Source organism: Salvia hispanica, chromosome 3, assembly GCF_029641045.1.
Source record: "Salvia hispanica isolate PSC_SH4W2 chromosome 3, Shi_PSC_v1, whole genome shotgun sequence".
NCBI lineage: Eukaryota > Viridiplantae > Streptophyta > Magnoliopsida > Lamiales > Lamiaceae > Salvia > Salvia hispanica.
Window position 1 is genome coordinate 52,254,120 of NC_142694.1, and position 16,689 is coordinate 52,270,808.

At 35.3% G+C, this 16,689-nt stretch overlaps 3 protein-coding genes across 3 annotated transcripts; 2 read left to right on the top strand and 1 right to left on the bottom strand.

Moving 5' to 3' along the window:
* The first annotated feature begins 3,199 nt into the window (after window positions 1–3,199).
* On the top strand, window positions 3,200–5,091 carry LOC125216648 (PLATZ transcription factor family protein). The gene is made up of 4 exons (XM_048118404.2): window positions 3,200–3,447; window positions 3,654–3,950; window positions 4,491–4,649; window positions 4,729–5,091. The coding sequence occupies exons 1-4, from the start codon at window positions 3,445–3,447 to the stop codon at window positions 4,954–4,956; spliced, it is 687 nt and encodes a 228-aa protein (XP_047974361.1). The 5' UTR covers window positions 3,200–3,444; the 3' UTR covers window positions 4,957–5,091.
* Window positions 5,092–8,778: 3,687 nt separating this feature from the next.
* Window positions 8,779–14,063, bottom strand: POD1 (POLLEN DEFECTIVE IN GUIDANCE-like protein). The gene is made up of 11 exons (XM_048118349.2): window positions 13,480–14,063; window positions 12,630–12,781; window positions 11,947–12,050; window positions 11,688–11,776; window positions 11,436–11,509; window positions 10,554–10,704; window positions 10,287–10,454; window positions 9,767–9,864; window positions 9,523–9,645; window positions 9,384–9,452; window positions 8,779–9,253 (listed from the first exon to the last, which is right to left on the bottom strand). The coding sequence occupies exons 1-11, from the start codon at window positions 14,030–14,032 to the stop codon at window positions 9,053–9,055; spliced, it is 1,782 nt and encodes a 593-aa protein (XP_047974306.1). The 5' UTR covers window positions 14,033–14,063; the 3' UTR covers window positions 8,779–9,052.
* A 1,229-nt stretch (window positions 14,064–15,292) lies between these two features.
* LOC148931054 (ENTH/ANTH/VHS superfamily protein) lies at window positions 15,293–16,341 on the top strand. The gene is given in 2 exon segments (XM_089066695.1): window positions 15,293–15,662; window positions 15,665–16,341. Coding segments are annotated over 2 exon segments (1,047 nt in total).
* The last annotated feature ends 348 nt before the right edge of the window (window positions 16,342–16,689 follow it).

The window sequence follows — 16,689 nt, forward strand, 5'->3', positions numbered from 1 at the left end:
TTATAACTTATGAATTTTAATTTTCTTAAAAAATAATAATAAAAAAATATAAAATCGGGATTGGATACCCGATTTATCGGGACTGGATACCCGAGTCGGGTATTTGGGTACCCGAAATTATTTTCGGATCGGATATCGGATATTAGATTTTGGGAAATTCGGGATCGGATACCCGAAATTTTCGGATCGGATATCCGTGGACACCCGATTTGACAGGCCTATTTAGAATTATACTCTTGTATTTACAACTGTGTGGTGTCTTTGGAAATTTTGTCGTCTCCTACTACATACGTAGTAGTAGTAGTAGCAGTAAAGTAAATTAGAGCCTACAGTTTGGGCCGGTTTGGTTTAGGCGGCTTAACATATTAGCCCAACAGATACTCCATAAATTGGCCTGGTAAGTTTTTATTGATTGACAACAAACAAAACTCAACACAATATTTTTTTCAAACTTTGTTCAAATTTTCGTATTTTCGACTAACTTTAAAATTAGTCTAAAATATCACAAACTTTATATTTTATTTGTTATTTTTCATGATAGGTCAATCATAGTATTCGACTAATTTTTGTGCACTTATGTATCCTACTTGACACTACTAAATCAACATGATTTTCTACAAAGCTTTTTCTCCTACTTGTCACAAACTTAAAATATAAGCTAAAATATCAAAATAATTCACGGTTGCTCACATATAATAAAATTTTTGCCTAAGATATCTTATATGGGGTGGGTTGTGAAATACTTCCTCCGTCCTCAAAGAATATGCATTTTGGGTTCGGCACGGATTTTAAGGCAAAATTGGTAAAATAAGAGAGAGGTAGAGAGAAAAAATAATTAAAGTATTGTCAGTGGAGAATGGGTCCAACCTTATTAGAGAGAAAAAACTTTCTAAAACTGGAAAGTGCATATTCTCGTGGGACAGACTAAAAAGGAAAGAATGCATATTCTTATGGGATGGAGGGAGTAACAAACGAAATGTAAAGTTTGTTATTTTAGACTAATTTTAAAATTAGTGAGAAATATCACATATATTTACAGTTAAAGTTAATTATGATCGAATAATGTCAAAATATGAGTTATCAAGTCGGTTAAAATTTCATTTATAATACGGAGTAGGATCTAATTTATAATTAGAATTAGAATTGCATTACTAAGAGCCTCGGTGTAAAATTAATTTCATATTTTGGTACATAAACTTATAATAAACCACATTTTTTAATGATAAAATATATTTGATAAGGGTATACTATAATTTTATTTGAGGCGGTATTTTGTTTCACAGTTGAACTTTGTTTGCAGAATTAATTATGCAGTAAATAATCATTACGGATACTATTAAAAAATTAATGAACTCACTTATTTTATAGGCCATTGAAATAATTTTCCAATGCGCACATCTCATATAATGTTCAATGGACATTAATTAAAAGATTTTATTACTATAGTTGTATGAATAAAGTTAGTCATCGTAACTGTATAATTGTGGAAAAATGATTGTTTCATAGATCCTCTTAGCTGGAATTTATAATCATTACCCTGCTCTCCATTTCAATTTTAAGCCTCACTTTATCAACTGCTCTACTAAGTAATAGCACTACCAGCATCGTTGTATAATACTCCGTACTATTATTTTTATATATATGCACATTTTTGTTGCTAAAACTAAAAGCAAACTTATGTAAATCTTAAATCATCACTTTGTCTTCAACTAATAATTAATGCGCTGCTTAAGGATAACATGAAAATTCAAGAAATTTCTAATGAAATAGGAGTATCAATTATAAATTATAATCTACATTCTACAGTAAAATTGTTCACAGATGCTGGTCAAAGATTTATATTAGTGGTAGATAATTATTTCATAATGATATAATTATGTTTAATGATAAAGCCAAAGTCAAATAATCAGCAGTTTAAAGCATAAATGAATCCATATTTGATTGCTATTCAAGTTTGTATCAAAAACTTGTGCTTTCTATAAACCCTTCGTAGAATTTGCATTGTAGGAAATTTTTAAAAGTTTAATCTACAATGTCAAATGACAGATCTAGGTTGAGTTGGAGTCGATCGATTCTATCTCCTGGCATAAAGATCAAAAAAATTTAATTAACTTCAGCATTTGGAGATGTCGCCAACCTCACGGAATGGCAACTTTTCCGTTTACTTTTGTTCTTCGTGTGCACTGCTTCTATCTTTTGACGCCGATGGTGACCTTTTTCAACGTCAATCCATACATCTCGTTTTCTAAACCCATTGCTCCCATGGATATAATAAAACTTGTTTAAACTTTAAATGAGAGGCATGGTAAATGGAGTTCTATTAGGTACCTGAGATTGAAACGTCAAATTTCAATACCTATTTCACATCTTGTTTATCGAATTCAATATATTTAGTTTCCTTTATTGTGATGTGATGATTAATTTAAGCGATTAATCAGATCACGAACACTATAGAACACAATTATTCGGTAATATAAAACAACTTTATATTTGTATGGGTTGGAATTAATGTTTATACTATTAGAAATCTCAACAAAATTAACAAAATTATTGGTACATGATGTCCAGTCATATACTCATGTAACTACTAGATTTTGAAGACCAACACACTCTTTCATCTAATCTAAAAAGACACAATAAAATTAGTTGGCCTCAGGAAAAAGTCATAAATGCAATCACCATTTCTGACTTGGAACTCAATTTGGTTACAACTCCAAAAAACTTCCACGCCTATCGTTATTAAATTCTCTAACCTTTTCATCTGCAATGTACATTAATACGAGAAGAAGTCTTGGATTTATGAATTATGTCATAATTTATCTGTTGAACAAGTTCCATGTCGCAATTTCCCTATATACAACCAACAAAAAGTTCGATAAAAGGAGTAAATTTAGCAATAAAGCTCATAACGAAAAGCAGGCGGCGCCTCCACAGGCAACGGCCGAGATTGGCGGGACGACCATCGGCGGCACGCGGTGTGCCACCTGTCAACCAATGGTGCGTGGAAAATTCTCGATCGAGTGGGACCCACTAGGAAATCCAACGGACACCGTGGCCTCTCGTTCCCGCCAATAGCAGGTCGCGAAATCCATAATTGTGTGTGAATAATAATTAATGTGAACATATATTCCTCAATTTATAGTATAGTAGCTTTTCTGTGTTGGCCTTTCAATAATCATCACTAATCATAGAAAAAATATTTATACTCGATTTAATCACATTTTTACAATCTTTCTATTTCTCTCTCTAAATATCATTTGATTTATTTCCGCACTTTACACCTTTATGTATCTCACTGCAATCACTCTTTCATCTCTTTCGACTCTCCACAATCTTCTCCAATCTGCTGATTCTTCACACTTCCCTCCGCTTTCTGCAAATTAAAACATCAACGCGCTTTCTTCAAGTTATATCCAGAGAAATCCACTTCACAATAATCAGAAAATGGTAAATTGTAATGAAATGCAGTGTGAATTTGGTATTTTAATTAGCAGCTGTTTCTCGCTCTAAAACGATCGGATCCGGATCTTAGAGTGAGAGATTGGTAAAGTTGATCGAGAAATTTGTGAATAGCTTTTGAAATTCGATCACTTTGTAGTTGGTGAAAAGTGATTGAATTTCGGTAAAATGATCTAACGTGATTTGATGATTAGGTTGGATGCAAAATCCGGTCGAGGAAGAGAAAATCGGCGGCGGCGGAGGAGTGGATCAGCGGTCTGCTGAGGAGCGAATTCTTCCGTACGTGCGTCGATCACGAGGAGTTCAGAAAGAATGAGAAGAATTTGTTTTGTATAGATTGCAATCTGTGCTTATGCAAGCATTGCGTGACTTTATCGCCGCCGCCGCACCACCGCTGCTTCCACCGCCTCCTGCAAATCTGTAAATACGTTTACCGCGACGTCGTTCGCCTCCACGATATTCAGCCATATCTAGACTGCTCTCTCATACAAGTTAGTGTTTTTTCCTTGAATTAATTAAGTTTTTTATTGATTCACTGCGAATGATTAGATCTCGATATGAATTCGATTCAAATGAAATGAAATTGCCTTTTCATTTCTATGGCTATATAATTCGTCAATATCTCAATAGTAAAAGTCTCGAATTTGATGTATTTTATTCTTCTGAATTTGACTACGGTGTTGGTACAAATAATTCATGATTTTTTGCCTATTGTAGAGTAATCTTTCTCCTTATTATGAGGGATATATTGATTTTGCACTTGCTTTAACATTTTTCCATATATGTCCAATATTGAACAAATCATATATACTTATTAGCTAAGTTTCCTTTTATGTAGTAAAGTTAATTTCTACAAAGATTCAATTTCATATGAACATCATGAGATGCATAAAATTAATGACATGCAATGCAACTGATGCCACTTTTGTTTAAAGATGTACTAGTATTTATATATTTTGAAAAATAGGATGAAACTAGAAAAGGGGTGGAAAATTAGGGCGTTGTATGATTAAAATACGGAATGTTTGCAGGCATACAAAATAAATGGGGAAAAAGCAGTACATTTGAATCCAAGGCCTCAGCAAAAAGATGCAAAAAGTTCAAAGACAAAAGGTGGTGGCACTTGCTGTGAAGCTTGTGGCAGGCACATTCAAGACTTGCCTAATCGCTTCTGTTCCATTGCTTGCAAAGTCTCTTCCTCTCTCTCATCGATATATTTGCGCGCGTGCACATACACATACACATATATTGATAGGTTGTATAATGTAGGTTTCTGTCGGCGAAGAAGAAATCACAATAAATGGAAGCAACATTATAGGTGCTACGAGTGGCTGGAGCGATGGGCAAATTCCGAGTTTGGAAACAGAAGAAAATTCATATGAAAACGGATATACTTCTTTAACGGAGTCGTGTGAAGTCATTCAAGCGTGGTTACTGAGGCCGAAGAGGATGCTGCACAAGAGAAAGAGTTTGCCAAAGAGGTCTCCCTTGTCTTGAATTTTTTTGGTTCAGTGTGTTGGACTATATTGTTGTGAGACGGATCAAGATTTGAATCTTTAATCATACGGTATAGCATATTTGTAATTACAAACACTAATAAAATTGCAAATACAATGTTGAAATATGAGTTTAGATTCGAATCTTCATTCATCTCACGTTAACATTCTCTCTTGTAAAATTTTTTGTTCATTTCTTTTTGTTTTTACACATACTACTATATGCTATGAAAAAGTGGAGTATAAAATGATGAATGAAAAATAAGGGGCCATAGAGTTGATGTAGCGTGAGTCCCACCCATGCTAGTGTTGTATAGCATCAAGAATGGTGGCAATTCGACTTTATTTTACTCGTTCTTGAAGCTTGTGGGATAACTTCTACTATTCTCTACCTATCTATTTATTATTATTATTATTATACAATAAAAGTAGAGCAATCCTTGATATATTGGAACATAATTATAACTATAAAATGGATTTACTATATTATAGTATATGATTTCTTTGATTTGACAATTACTAAACATCTTGATTAACATGCAGAATTTTAATTTTATGAAACTAATCTAGTCAAAATTTTATAAAATTAATTTTATTTTAACAATAAACATCATGAATCACAGTTATCTTGATACTACTAGCAATAGATAACGTGGATTCGATCACATGTGAAAGAAGTTACCTCCGTTAATAATTTTAATGAATAATGAGTTCATGCAATTTTTACTTTTCAATTTTCATAATTTGAGGAGTAACCTTTATCATCTTCTAAGCATAATCTTAAAAGACTCAAAAATTTGAAAACAACTCATCTTCATAAACAATACTTACTAGAAAATAGAATTTAATTAATTAAGGGTAAAGTAAATATCATAATATTTGCGTTAGTTAGGATATTAATTAAGTAACGAAAGATTTTGAAAAAAAGAGCGTTTATTTGGGTTCGAAAGAATATCAGAGAAAAATGGCTCCGGAATTTCTTCCATTGGGAAATTATAATGAAATCGATAATTTGAAAACAAGAGAGCCTATACCAAATCAAAATATCATCGAATATATTACTACTACTTTCCAAAAAGAGAGAAAATCTGAAATAAAACAAAATATGCGTGATTTGAGCTTTTACAATGACAAAATGCATCTTCATCAATCCCTAAATTAAGTATATTAATTTATGTTTTGAAATGGTGATGAACAATATCTTTGTGTCGAAAGGTCCTAAACCTATTAGGGCATCCGCATCGCGTCTCGATGCGGTCCCTATCTCGTCTCGACGAGATGAGACAACATCGAGACGGCGATGCGGCATGCATCTCGTCCCAAAGAGACGAGCCGTCTCGTCGCGTGACGCGTCCCGAAGAGGTCGGCCTCGAGCTGGCGAGACACGCGCCTTGGCGACGTGGCGTGCTCCGGTTCGTGCGTGACGCCCACTCGTCGGTCCGCGAGTGGGCGTCGTTTATATCCGTTTAAAATGTTTTTTTTGTTTTTTTTTTAAATCAGGAAAATTCGAAAATAAAATAAATTAAAATATTGTAATTTTTAATTTTTGTATTTTTCAATATTGTAATAAAAATTGAAGATTAAAAAATTAAAATTAAAAATACTCCATAGGATTTCAATTATGTATTTTCCGTATTTTCGGATGTTGTAATTTTTGTGGTTTTTAATGATTTAATGAATTATTAGTATTAATTTAATATTTCAACGAAATATTAATTGAATTTGTTGGAAATAAAAATAAAAAATAAAATTGAATGAATAGTTAAGGGATGAGATAGTTAAGAGATGGAGGGATGCAGGTGCGGTCTCTTAGTTAAGAGATGAGGTGAAAAGTACAGTGAGGTCCATGAATAATGAAGAGATGAGACGGTTAAAAGACGAATAAAAGACAGGGATGCAGACAATGGCGGATACAGGTGGAGGAGGTGAGGGGCTTAAGCCCTCCCCAAACTATTTTTTTTAAATAAATTTCTACTATTTTTTTTTCAAAATTCTTAAAAACTATCTTCAGCCCTTCCCAAATTAATATTTTTGGGGTTTAATGGAAAAGAATTTAGTGGGAAGGAGGGGCTGAAAAATAAAATTACTGAGAAAACTTCATGTAACAATGGCCGCATAGGAGTAGGGATGAAGATGAAGATGAAATAAATAAAATATTTTAAACTTAAATGAATATAATAATAATAGTTGATAAAGTCAATGCCTATTCCTCCTACTTAAATGGTGGCACGTTTTAACTTCTAGCTCTACAAATAATGAGAAAAGTTACATAATGTGAATATTGTATCTATGTTTTAAAAATATTAGTACTAACATTTCTATGGAGTATTAGATATTTATTGCTTTAGCAAATTAAAACGCAACTAGAACATGAATTATATTAGTATTTTTTTTGTTAAACTTGTGTTAGTATTAATTTTATATAGTATTAGATATTTATGCATTTTTATAATTTTTAATTCATCCGTGTCTTATGGTAGTTGGGATAAAGTAAGAGAAAATAAAGTAAAATAGATGAAAAGAGTAGAGTATGAGAGATGGTGGCACAATGTGAACAACACGGATTTTAATGAGAAATTAATAAAGTAAGAGAGAAAGAGAAAAAGCAAAAAATTGACAAAATGAAACTATTTTTCATGGACGAAAATGGGTATGAAAATTTTTAGTTAAGCCCCTGTCAAACTTTTTTCCTTTTTTCCTGCGTCCGCCCCTGGATGCAGATGGCCTTATTATAGGCTCATGGTCTCTTTTCTTTAGAAAAAAAAATAGGACCACTATAAGATGCACGTGCATCATATGCATATTGCAGAAGCCAACAACTGATATATTAATTTCAAATTATCAGTTGGAAGTATTGACGTGGAAATATTTTTTTATATTGCGTTGAGTAGAAAAAAGCATATTAATTTGGCTTTGTAAATATTTTTATTTATATAGAACGTTAACATTTTTTTGTAGACGATTCAGCCAATTTCCTTTTTAGAAGTGGCTGTATGTTAAAAAAATGTCTAAAATCTAGAGATATATATATAAAAATGAAAAGAATCAGAGTGAAGTAAATAATTAAAATATGGTAATATGTCGGTATCGTAGCAAATGGCGGAATTTAGTTAGGACGTGAGAAACAAAGATCTTTGTCGGGGTACAATTATTTGTCCAAATTGTCGCCTAATATTCTTTAAAATCCCATCCTAGATTATGATGCATCACATGTTATGGCAGACAAAAATAGGTGTGTTTCAATAGAATTAGTAGTTAAAAAAATGGTATACCCATGCAATGCAGATGCAATCAACTCAGATATTTCATTCACACTCATGACTAGGATTTCCCATTCTTTATTAATACATTTCCGACTTTTTTAATCTTTTTTTCTTTCTACTCACTTTTCTCGTCTTGACTTATTTTTTCTCTCTCTTTGTATTGAACGATCTTATAATAAAGTTGATACAAATATAAGTATTTAAAAAATATAATTGAGATAGTTATTAATCCTTGGAGTAGAAATAATATTTTTTGAAAGTTAGAGATGGAATTGATGAAATCACTAATGGTTAAGATAAGTTTGATCATTGGAATTGTCTTATCCGATTAGGTTTTGATGTTTTCTTCAAATACTCGTGGGTAAAGAATATATAACTTATTTAAAATTTCGTGTCTTATAGTATTATAATTTAATTTATGTTCCATGTGTATGACATGAAGAATGACTGATGAGCTTCCACGCACATACTTATAGTACTATTACGAACGCGCTCGTGTGGACGTATGTAAGATATGAAATGGTGTATTCCTCAAGCAGTGTATAGTCCACAGAATGTGATGCAGTTCCAAAAAAAAATGTATGATATATATAGCAGATGTGTGTCTTACTTTGAGAGGACAGAAACACAAGTTCATAACTGTACAACCTCTTCATCAATAAACGGCTCATCAGTTTCATTGCTCTATTTACCTCCCTAAAATCATGTTATCAAAATTGGTAGGATATGCTGCTATCCATGTACCGTGAAATGAAGCGTGCGTGCTTCTGCTCGACTGAGGATCACCTCGAGTATCCTCTGTAATGAAGTATCCATCCTCTATAGAAGCTGCAGTCAGTCAGAGTGAAGCTTCCTGCTCTGGCACCTTTTCACATACCACGTTGCATGTTTCCGGAGCCCCATCCCGATCAACATCTTAAGACTAGCTAGCATCACAAATGTCATGCCAGACAGCACCAACATCCAAAATAATCTCCATGGAAGTGGGTTATAGGGGAGATGGGCCGCATATACAGGTCGTAGGACGCGGATCACCTAAACGAACCGCGAAATGTCAATCAACTCATCTTCAACAATGTGGAAATAAGAAATTTACCTTCTTCAAGAGTAAGTAATAGCAACCTTAAATCATTCCTAGAAAAGATATTCGGGTTCGAATGCTTACCACACACGCTGGTGCCAGAGGAACGAATGTAAGGTTCTTATTGCTGTTCTCCGTTTGCATATTTAACGTCTGCAGGAAGGAAGATAAATCACAAAGTCGTTGAAATGCATAAATAGCTCCGATTGACAGAAAAAGTTACCTGCTTGCAGAGATCTTCTAGAAATTCAGAGAATGCTGTGGGCTTTAGGCCATTGAATTTAGAAATGAATGAGTGTTTTATTATATCAATCATGACTTCGCATATGTAAACAACCAGAGCATTCTGCATAATATACAAATAAATTCTGAGAATATTGTCAAATATAGTAATCCTGATCACCCAAATATTCATTAAATCTACTTCAGAATAGATTCAGATTTCTAAAAAGTGATCGACTACTTACATAAAGGAAGCTTTCAAACCAAGGACCCTCGGCTTCTAGTATATTTTGAGCTAAAACAAACAGTATAAATGCTGTGATATGGAACCTTTCAACTGAATCTGGTCATAAGAATTGAACAGAAAAGTCATGTGTTAGGCATGAATTTATTCGCTTGTAATTAAATACAGGAGAAAAAATTGTCTGTCCACCATGAGTTGGTGAGAAATGCCTTATAATAGTTGCTGCTCTGCCAGACTCACAGAAATGCCTTAAAATAGTTGCAAGAGGAATAGGAACCAAAGGTTCGGGATGGCAATGTTAATAGAATTGAATGCCTTTTGCAACCTAAACATGTTAATCTATGTTCTAGTAGTAAACCAGTCAGCCCTGCAGCAATGATAACACTAGAACAACAAAAAAATACATCTGAAAGTATATGATGAACCAGATGGAAATGATATGCATAAGATTCATGGCTGATAAAATCAGGTAGATAACAGTATAACATTAGCAAAAATTTGAATGGATGTAAGTTTCTTACCAAAGTAAACCAAGCTCTGAACATTGTCCTTGCTGTAACGTTTAAACACGTTGCTTTTAATCTCAGCAAAATTATTAGAGACAAGCATAGCAAACAGTGCATTGTTGTGAGCAACAATACAGGTTGACAGAGTGATTGCCTGAGCTAGTAAAATAAATGAATGAATAAGTATGATATAGTTAAGGACCTACATCAAGGCTAAATTAACAAGAGAAAAGGAAAAGCTCTTATATATTATGCAGGTATGAATTGTGATGAGAAGGATATCAGAAGCAGCAACTGCTAGGGCTTCATCTGAAACAAATCTCCACACCCAAAATTGCATGTTTTCTGGTGAGCAGTTGGCAAGTCCATCCGCTGAATTAAATAGAGCTTGCATTACATCACCCCCAAAACTTTGGCATAGTTTATCAAATACCTGGTATCAAAGAAACCAATATTGTTTTTCTTCCAAATCTCAATCTTACCAAATAATCCAAATTTAGTAGTATAGAATAATGGAGAAACAAATAGTCAATAATGTCAAGCAAATTGTAGATAAAAGCATAATAGGGCAGAAATTGGTTGTTAGATTCTAAATGTAATAGTTAATCAAAGAAGTTACAAAAGGCATATTATGTTAACAATTCTTTCAGTAACTCCTCAGCAACAACCAAAGCGTATAGTTAAGATTAGTTCTAGTTGTCATTCTACATTCTTAAATATTTATATCTACTAACATGTGAACTATACTCAGAAGACAATCATACATGTTCTGCTTCAAAGTTGTACTAGAGTTAAGCAACAAAAAATAAACTAATTGCCAGCAGTTATGACAAAGCAGAATTGAAAACAGTCTGGTATTTTTAGCACTTATCTGTTTCTTGTTTTTGTTTGTTTAAAGTTCAGAATCTATAGTCAGGGCTGTAAGGGTTTGATTGACTGAGATTTTTCTTCAGTGAGATTTTTCTACAGATTGTTGGAACCGAAAATAGTGGACACAAATTAAAATGCATACTTTTGTGATATTAGCATAACTGTTTATAGGTCAACTACAAAATTACTAACAGAAAACACATCGGAACATTTTATCAAAATTTAAAGCCTCGGATTCAGTCAACAGACAGTCAATGTAAATTAATAGCATCGATTTTATTGTAGTAATCTTACCTCCAAAACGTTGTAGACCACATATAGTTTAATAATGCCTTGGCCACGGATCATATGATAAATTAAGCTGATATCTGAGCCAGGAAGGAGTATTTAGAACAAGTAGCAAAAAGAAAAATTATGACTACGTTTTTTAGGGCTTTCAGAATAGGTCAACCACCATCTTAAAGAAATAAACTCGGCCCAGATATTGGCAAATAAAAAATACACAGACCAAATAGATGAAGAATTAGGACAAAAAATTTATGAAACCTGCTTGTTGTAATAGAGTGACTCCAATAATCAGGGCAATAAAGCAGCCAAAATCAGACAGCTCCGGTGAGGAAAGCCTCTTGAACTGCCTGCCACAGGCATGGTTAAATTACTCTGTAACATGGAGTACAATTTATCTTGCTATTCCTTATCAAATAAGACAAATTTAACTTGTTATTCCAATAGTCCATGCAAAGATCCCTAATGTGAACAATCTAAATTATCAACAAGATACTTTTCAGAGAGATATGAAACAGACCTGGTTCTAAGAAGCTTCCAAAATACCATGACAATCCGTGTTGGCATAATGGTTAAGAGCGATAGGAACGAATCAAAGCAGACAAAGAACCCAATGTTGATAAGCTGCAAACATCAAGTTAGTTTTTGTAAAGAAAACCCTAGAGAAGGAACTAAAGTTCAACAGAGTAATTTGCGTTGACAGAACCATTCAAACAAAATGAACTTTTTGTTATAAAATGAGTCTTTACATCTCATAAACTAAATCTAATGATAGAAACTATGAACGAAGCAACATATATAACAAAATTGAAAGAATTTATGAACACATCCAGAGTCCAAACAAACAAGAAAGAGACCTACAAGGTCAAAACAATTAGGTAAGGTTTACTTCTGACAATAGAGGTCAATTAAAGAATCCAACATTACCCAATGCCCTTCAATCTTCATTGTTTTAGTTTTGACAAATTAAGTGAGAGATATCAAACCACCTCAAGAGGTGGGACAATGTTTATCCCTGTTTTTATTCTTAAAGCATCAAAGTAAACATAGGACAGATTCGCTAACTTTATCATGTTCAAATTTTGATCCATTAGACAATCTATCCAGTGTCCATCAAACTATAAACCCTCAAAAGTGAACGGCCGCTTAAAGGATAAGTTGCACTAAGACAGCAGACCAACTAGAAAATAGCATGACTTTTACCAGTTCACAGCGCCATGGCAGGCGAAATATGGTATCATATACCCGTTCCCGTTCTTTATCATTCCCAAGGGTTGTAGTGCTCCTCAAGGAATATCCAGCATGCACTTCTTCCAAGTAATATTTCACTGGTGACTTATCCATTGGTAATACATCTACAGTAAACCATAACACCAGGAATAAGAGAGCAGGAAGAAAAAAAAGGATGGGTGCCACACGGTCAAATATTCATTAGAAGCAGGAACATAATAAACATAAGGTTCAAACATTCTAGCTGAGGCAGATTAGGAAAATTGATCTAGTCAGGACAAAGAAAAATACCAGAAACTAATCATCTATAAGGCCTCAAAATATTAACATCGCGACATTTTTTAAGCTGCTATCACTGCTGGATAAGATACATTAACATCATGCAATTCACAAAATGGCCCTGTCAGTGTCACCTTAGTCGAACCTTCTTCTACAAGCATCAATCTACTTTTTCTGAAATTCCTTCACTTGATTATCTGATCATCTATCTAAACACAGACCCTGAGGTATCATTCGTCTGCTATGACTCATTATCACATGATTATACATCTAGAATTAATTTTTGAGATTATTTTAGTTGGATGGGGTGATTATGACTCATTATCATATGATTATTAATCTAAGATTGTGAGATTCAATCTCATGAATCTATCATGAGATATAATCTTGCAAACCGAACCAAAAGAGTGGATCCTGATTCCCAAAATCAACAATATTCAGACTTCCAATCAAATTTCTTAGAGTTTGCCTCCCAATTATAAAACAGATAAAAAAGAAAACCCCTAAAATCAGCATATCTGATTGATTGAGTGAATGCACTTACAATTGGCGTCTTCGCCCATCCATTCCTTCCAATCCAAAGTTCCATCTTTCTCCAATTTCCTCCCGTTCATTTCCGGCCCCTGCTGAGCGATTTCCTTACATCCGGCATTCCAATTCTCGGCGACTTCTTCCTTGGCAGAATCATCTTTCTTACTGCTTGCACTATCATCACTGTTCACTTCCGAACATCCCCCATTCCCCACATTCCTCTGCCGCAGTGCCCCGTAAACCGATGAAAGCGTCACCTCGCAATCTAAATCCGGCACGACGGAAGCGGCCTCCGTGACTGTGCTGAGCGTACAGCTGTAATTCAAATCTCCGTTGATCAAGGGGGTATCCGCCGTGGGGCTCTCGGAATTGAGAGTCGATTTTCCCTTCCTGCTTTTCCTCTTCTTTCTCTTTCGAGGAGAGGACGCAGAGGCGCCATTCTGGGGACGCGCGGGATCGGAAAGGGAGCGGGAAATTGCGGCGTCGGGTTCGGCGGAGAGGTAATCGTATTCGGAATCGGCTAGGATGTCGAAGGACAGCTTGCGGTCGCCGGATCTCAACGCCATAGACGACGATCAGTGGTGGTTTGTGAGTGCCAAGAATTTACCTGACGCTATTACGCACTTTGGCTGTCTGGCCCAATTACATCACGCCACGTTTCTCCAAGCAACATTCTGGACTCCACTTTAATATGGGCCCGTTTCGGTATGGGCTGGGCTTCAGCACACTATCTACGTTTCTAAATTTAAAGAATAGTCAAATAATTAGCCCACCTCTTTTTGCAAGGATTATTTGCTCAGTTGTTATGACTTATTATTATATAGTTATCCAATCTAAAATTAAATTATGGGATATTTTATTATTATATAGTTATCCATTTAAAATTAAATTATGAGATATTTTAAGTGGAGGTGGGTGGATATGACTAATTATCATAATACTATCCATCTTGTAATCCGAATTGTAATAATCTTATATCATTACAATTCATGCAGATTAATACTCCTTTCGTCCGCCATTAGAAGTCTTATTTCTTGGCGGCATGAATTTAAGAAATGTTAGTGGAATATGAGTTTCACATGTATATATACTCCATCCGTCCGCCATTAGGAATCTCATTTCTTGGTGGCACGAGTTTCAGAAATGTTAAGAAAAGTGAGTGCAAAAAAGTTAGTGGAATATGGGTCTCACTTATATACATTAGTTTTAAATGAAATGTGAGTGGAACGAGTTAGTGGAAGATGAGACCTTGCTACCATTTATGGTAAAAGTGAATTGGGACACCTATATGTGGACGGACTAAAATGGCAAAATAGGACTCCTATTTGCTACTCCTTCAGTTCCATAGTAATAGAGTCATTTTGTCATTTTGGTACGTTCCATAGTAATAGAGCCATTTCTCTTTTTAGTAAACGTCAATACATTTTTCCACACTTACTTTACTCTCTCTAACTTTTCTCTCTCTTCATCTCTCTACCTTTTTCATTTTTCACTTTATTCTCACTTTACTTAACTCACCTAACACAATTTTTCTTAATCTCTGTGCCGAAAATTTTTGCCTCCATTACTATGGAACAGAAGGAGTACAATTTAATGTGTATACGTGAAATAGTACTAAAAGACATTGTAGCTAAACATTATACATATATCGTTGTTAAAACAGAAAGTATGAATTGAAGATGAATAATTCCAAGTGGCATGCCGGCTAGTAAGTAGCTAACGTTGCATACAAAGGTCCAATTGTCAACATATCACAAACAAGAAACACAACTCCACTACATCTATAAGTATCCTTGCATACTCTTCAAACTCGACGTAAAAATAAAATGCAGAAGCGAATCCATCAAGTCTTCACGTGCGTGCGAGAACGCTACGCCAAGATAGCGACCATCGGCGGCCTATGCAGCATGGACCTCATAATCACCAAAGCAACCGCAAATGACGACTCCGCCTTGCCGGAGCAGTACGTCCACGACCTCCTAAACCTCTTCAACATTTCGCCAATAAATCACTCCGCCTTCGCCCGTAGGCTCCGCAGGACACGCTCGTGGCGCGTAGCCCTCAAATGCCTCGTCCTCCTCCACCGCCACAAGGCCGAGCTCCTCCGGGCCCGCACCACCGCAGGCCTCTCCCTCTGCCCTTGCACTTTCCGCGACCGCACCTCCTCCGCCTCCAACGATTACACCGCCTTCGTCAGAGCCTAATCGACGAAGCCCTAGACGCACACGCATTCATTTCTACCGATGGAGACGATGCGGATAAATTGACGAGCACGATTGAAGCTATGCCTCAGGTTCAGAGTCTGATCGATCGCGCCATAGGCTGCTGGCCAACTGGTGCGGCTTCGAGAAGCTTCCTGGTGGGGTCGGCGATGATCCGCGATAGTATCTGGCGGTACGCGGCGTTTGTGGCGGAGATGGAAAAGGTTTTGGAGAATCTGATCCAATTGCCCTACCGGAGCTGCGTGGCGGCTGTGCAGGCGGAGGAGCTCTCGAGATTTCATGACTGGTGCAAGGGGATGGGATACTGTGGATCGTATGAGTATCCTTACATTGATCGGATTCCGGCGATCCAGATCCGCGCGCTCGAGGATTTTCTCGATGGGATGGGGCAGTTGACGGATCCATCGTCAGGAGATGAAGAGATGGAACCATTGATAAAGTGGGAGGATGATGAGGAGATTGGCGCAGGGTGGGAGGAGCTTCTGGAAGCTTCCATTAATAGTAGCAAAGCATGTTGGGGGAAGAAGGAAATATACAATCAATGGGATTTTCAAACTCTCAATCCATTTAATATGGTAGTAAGGAATTATGGATCATGCCTTAATAGTAATAGTAATGAGCCATTGCAGAACCACCAAATTTGGCTACCCTGAGGCCTATACTTCGCTTCATTTCTTTATTTTTATATTCATCAAATATAATGAGTCTAAATTCAATTTATGAATTTTTAGAGAAAAAGTTAAAAGCAATGTGATAAGAGTGAATATGTCATTTGCATAATTCACGTTGTCTTTGCACATTGCTTCTATCAAAACAATGATAACATCATCAAACTGCAATTAGAAAAAATCTAATGCTGAGCACGATATCATGCGTAAACTTTTGATTAGTTATTTATAACAAACTAGTGATAATAATATTACACTGTTATTTCGATTGTGATTTAGTAGAGGCAAAATTACCTTATTCCAACCTACCTCACGCATTCCATTATTTACATT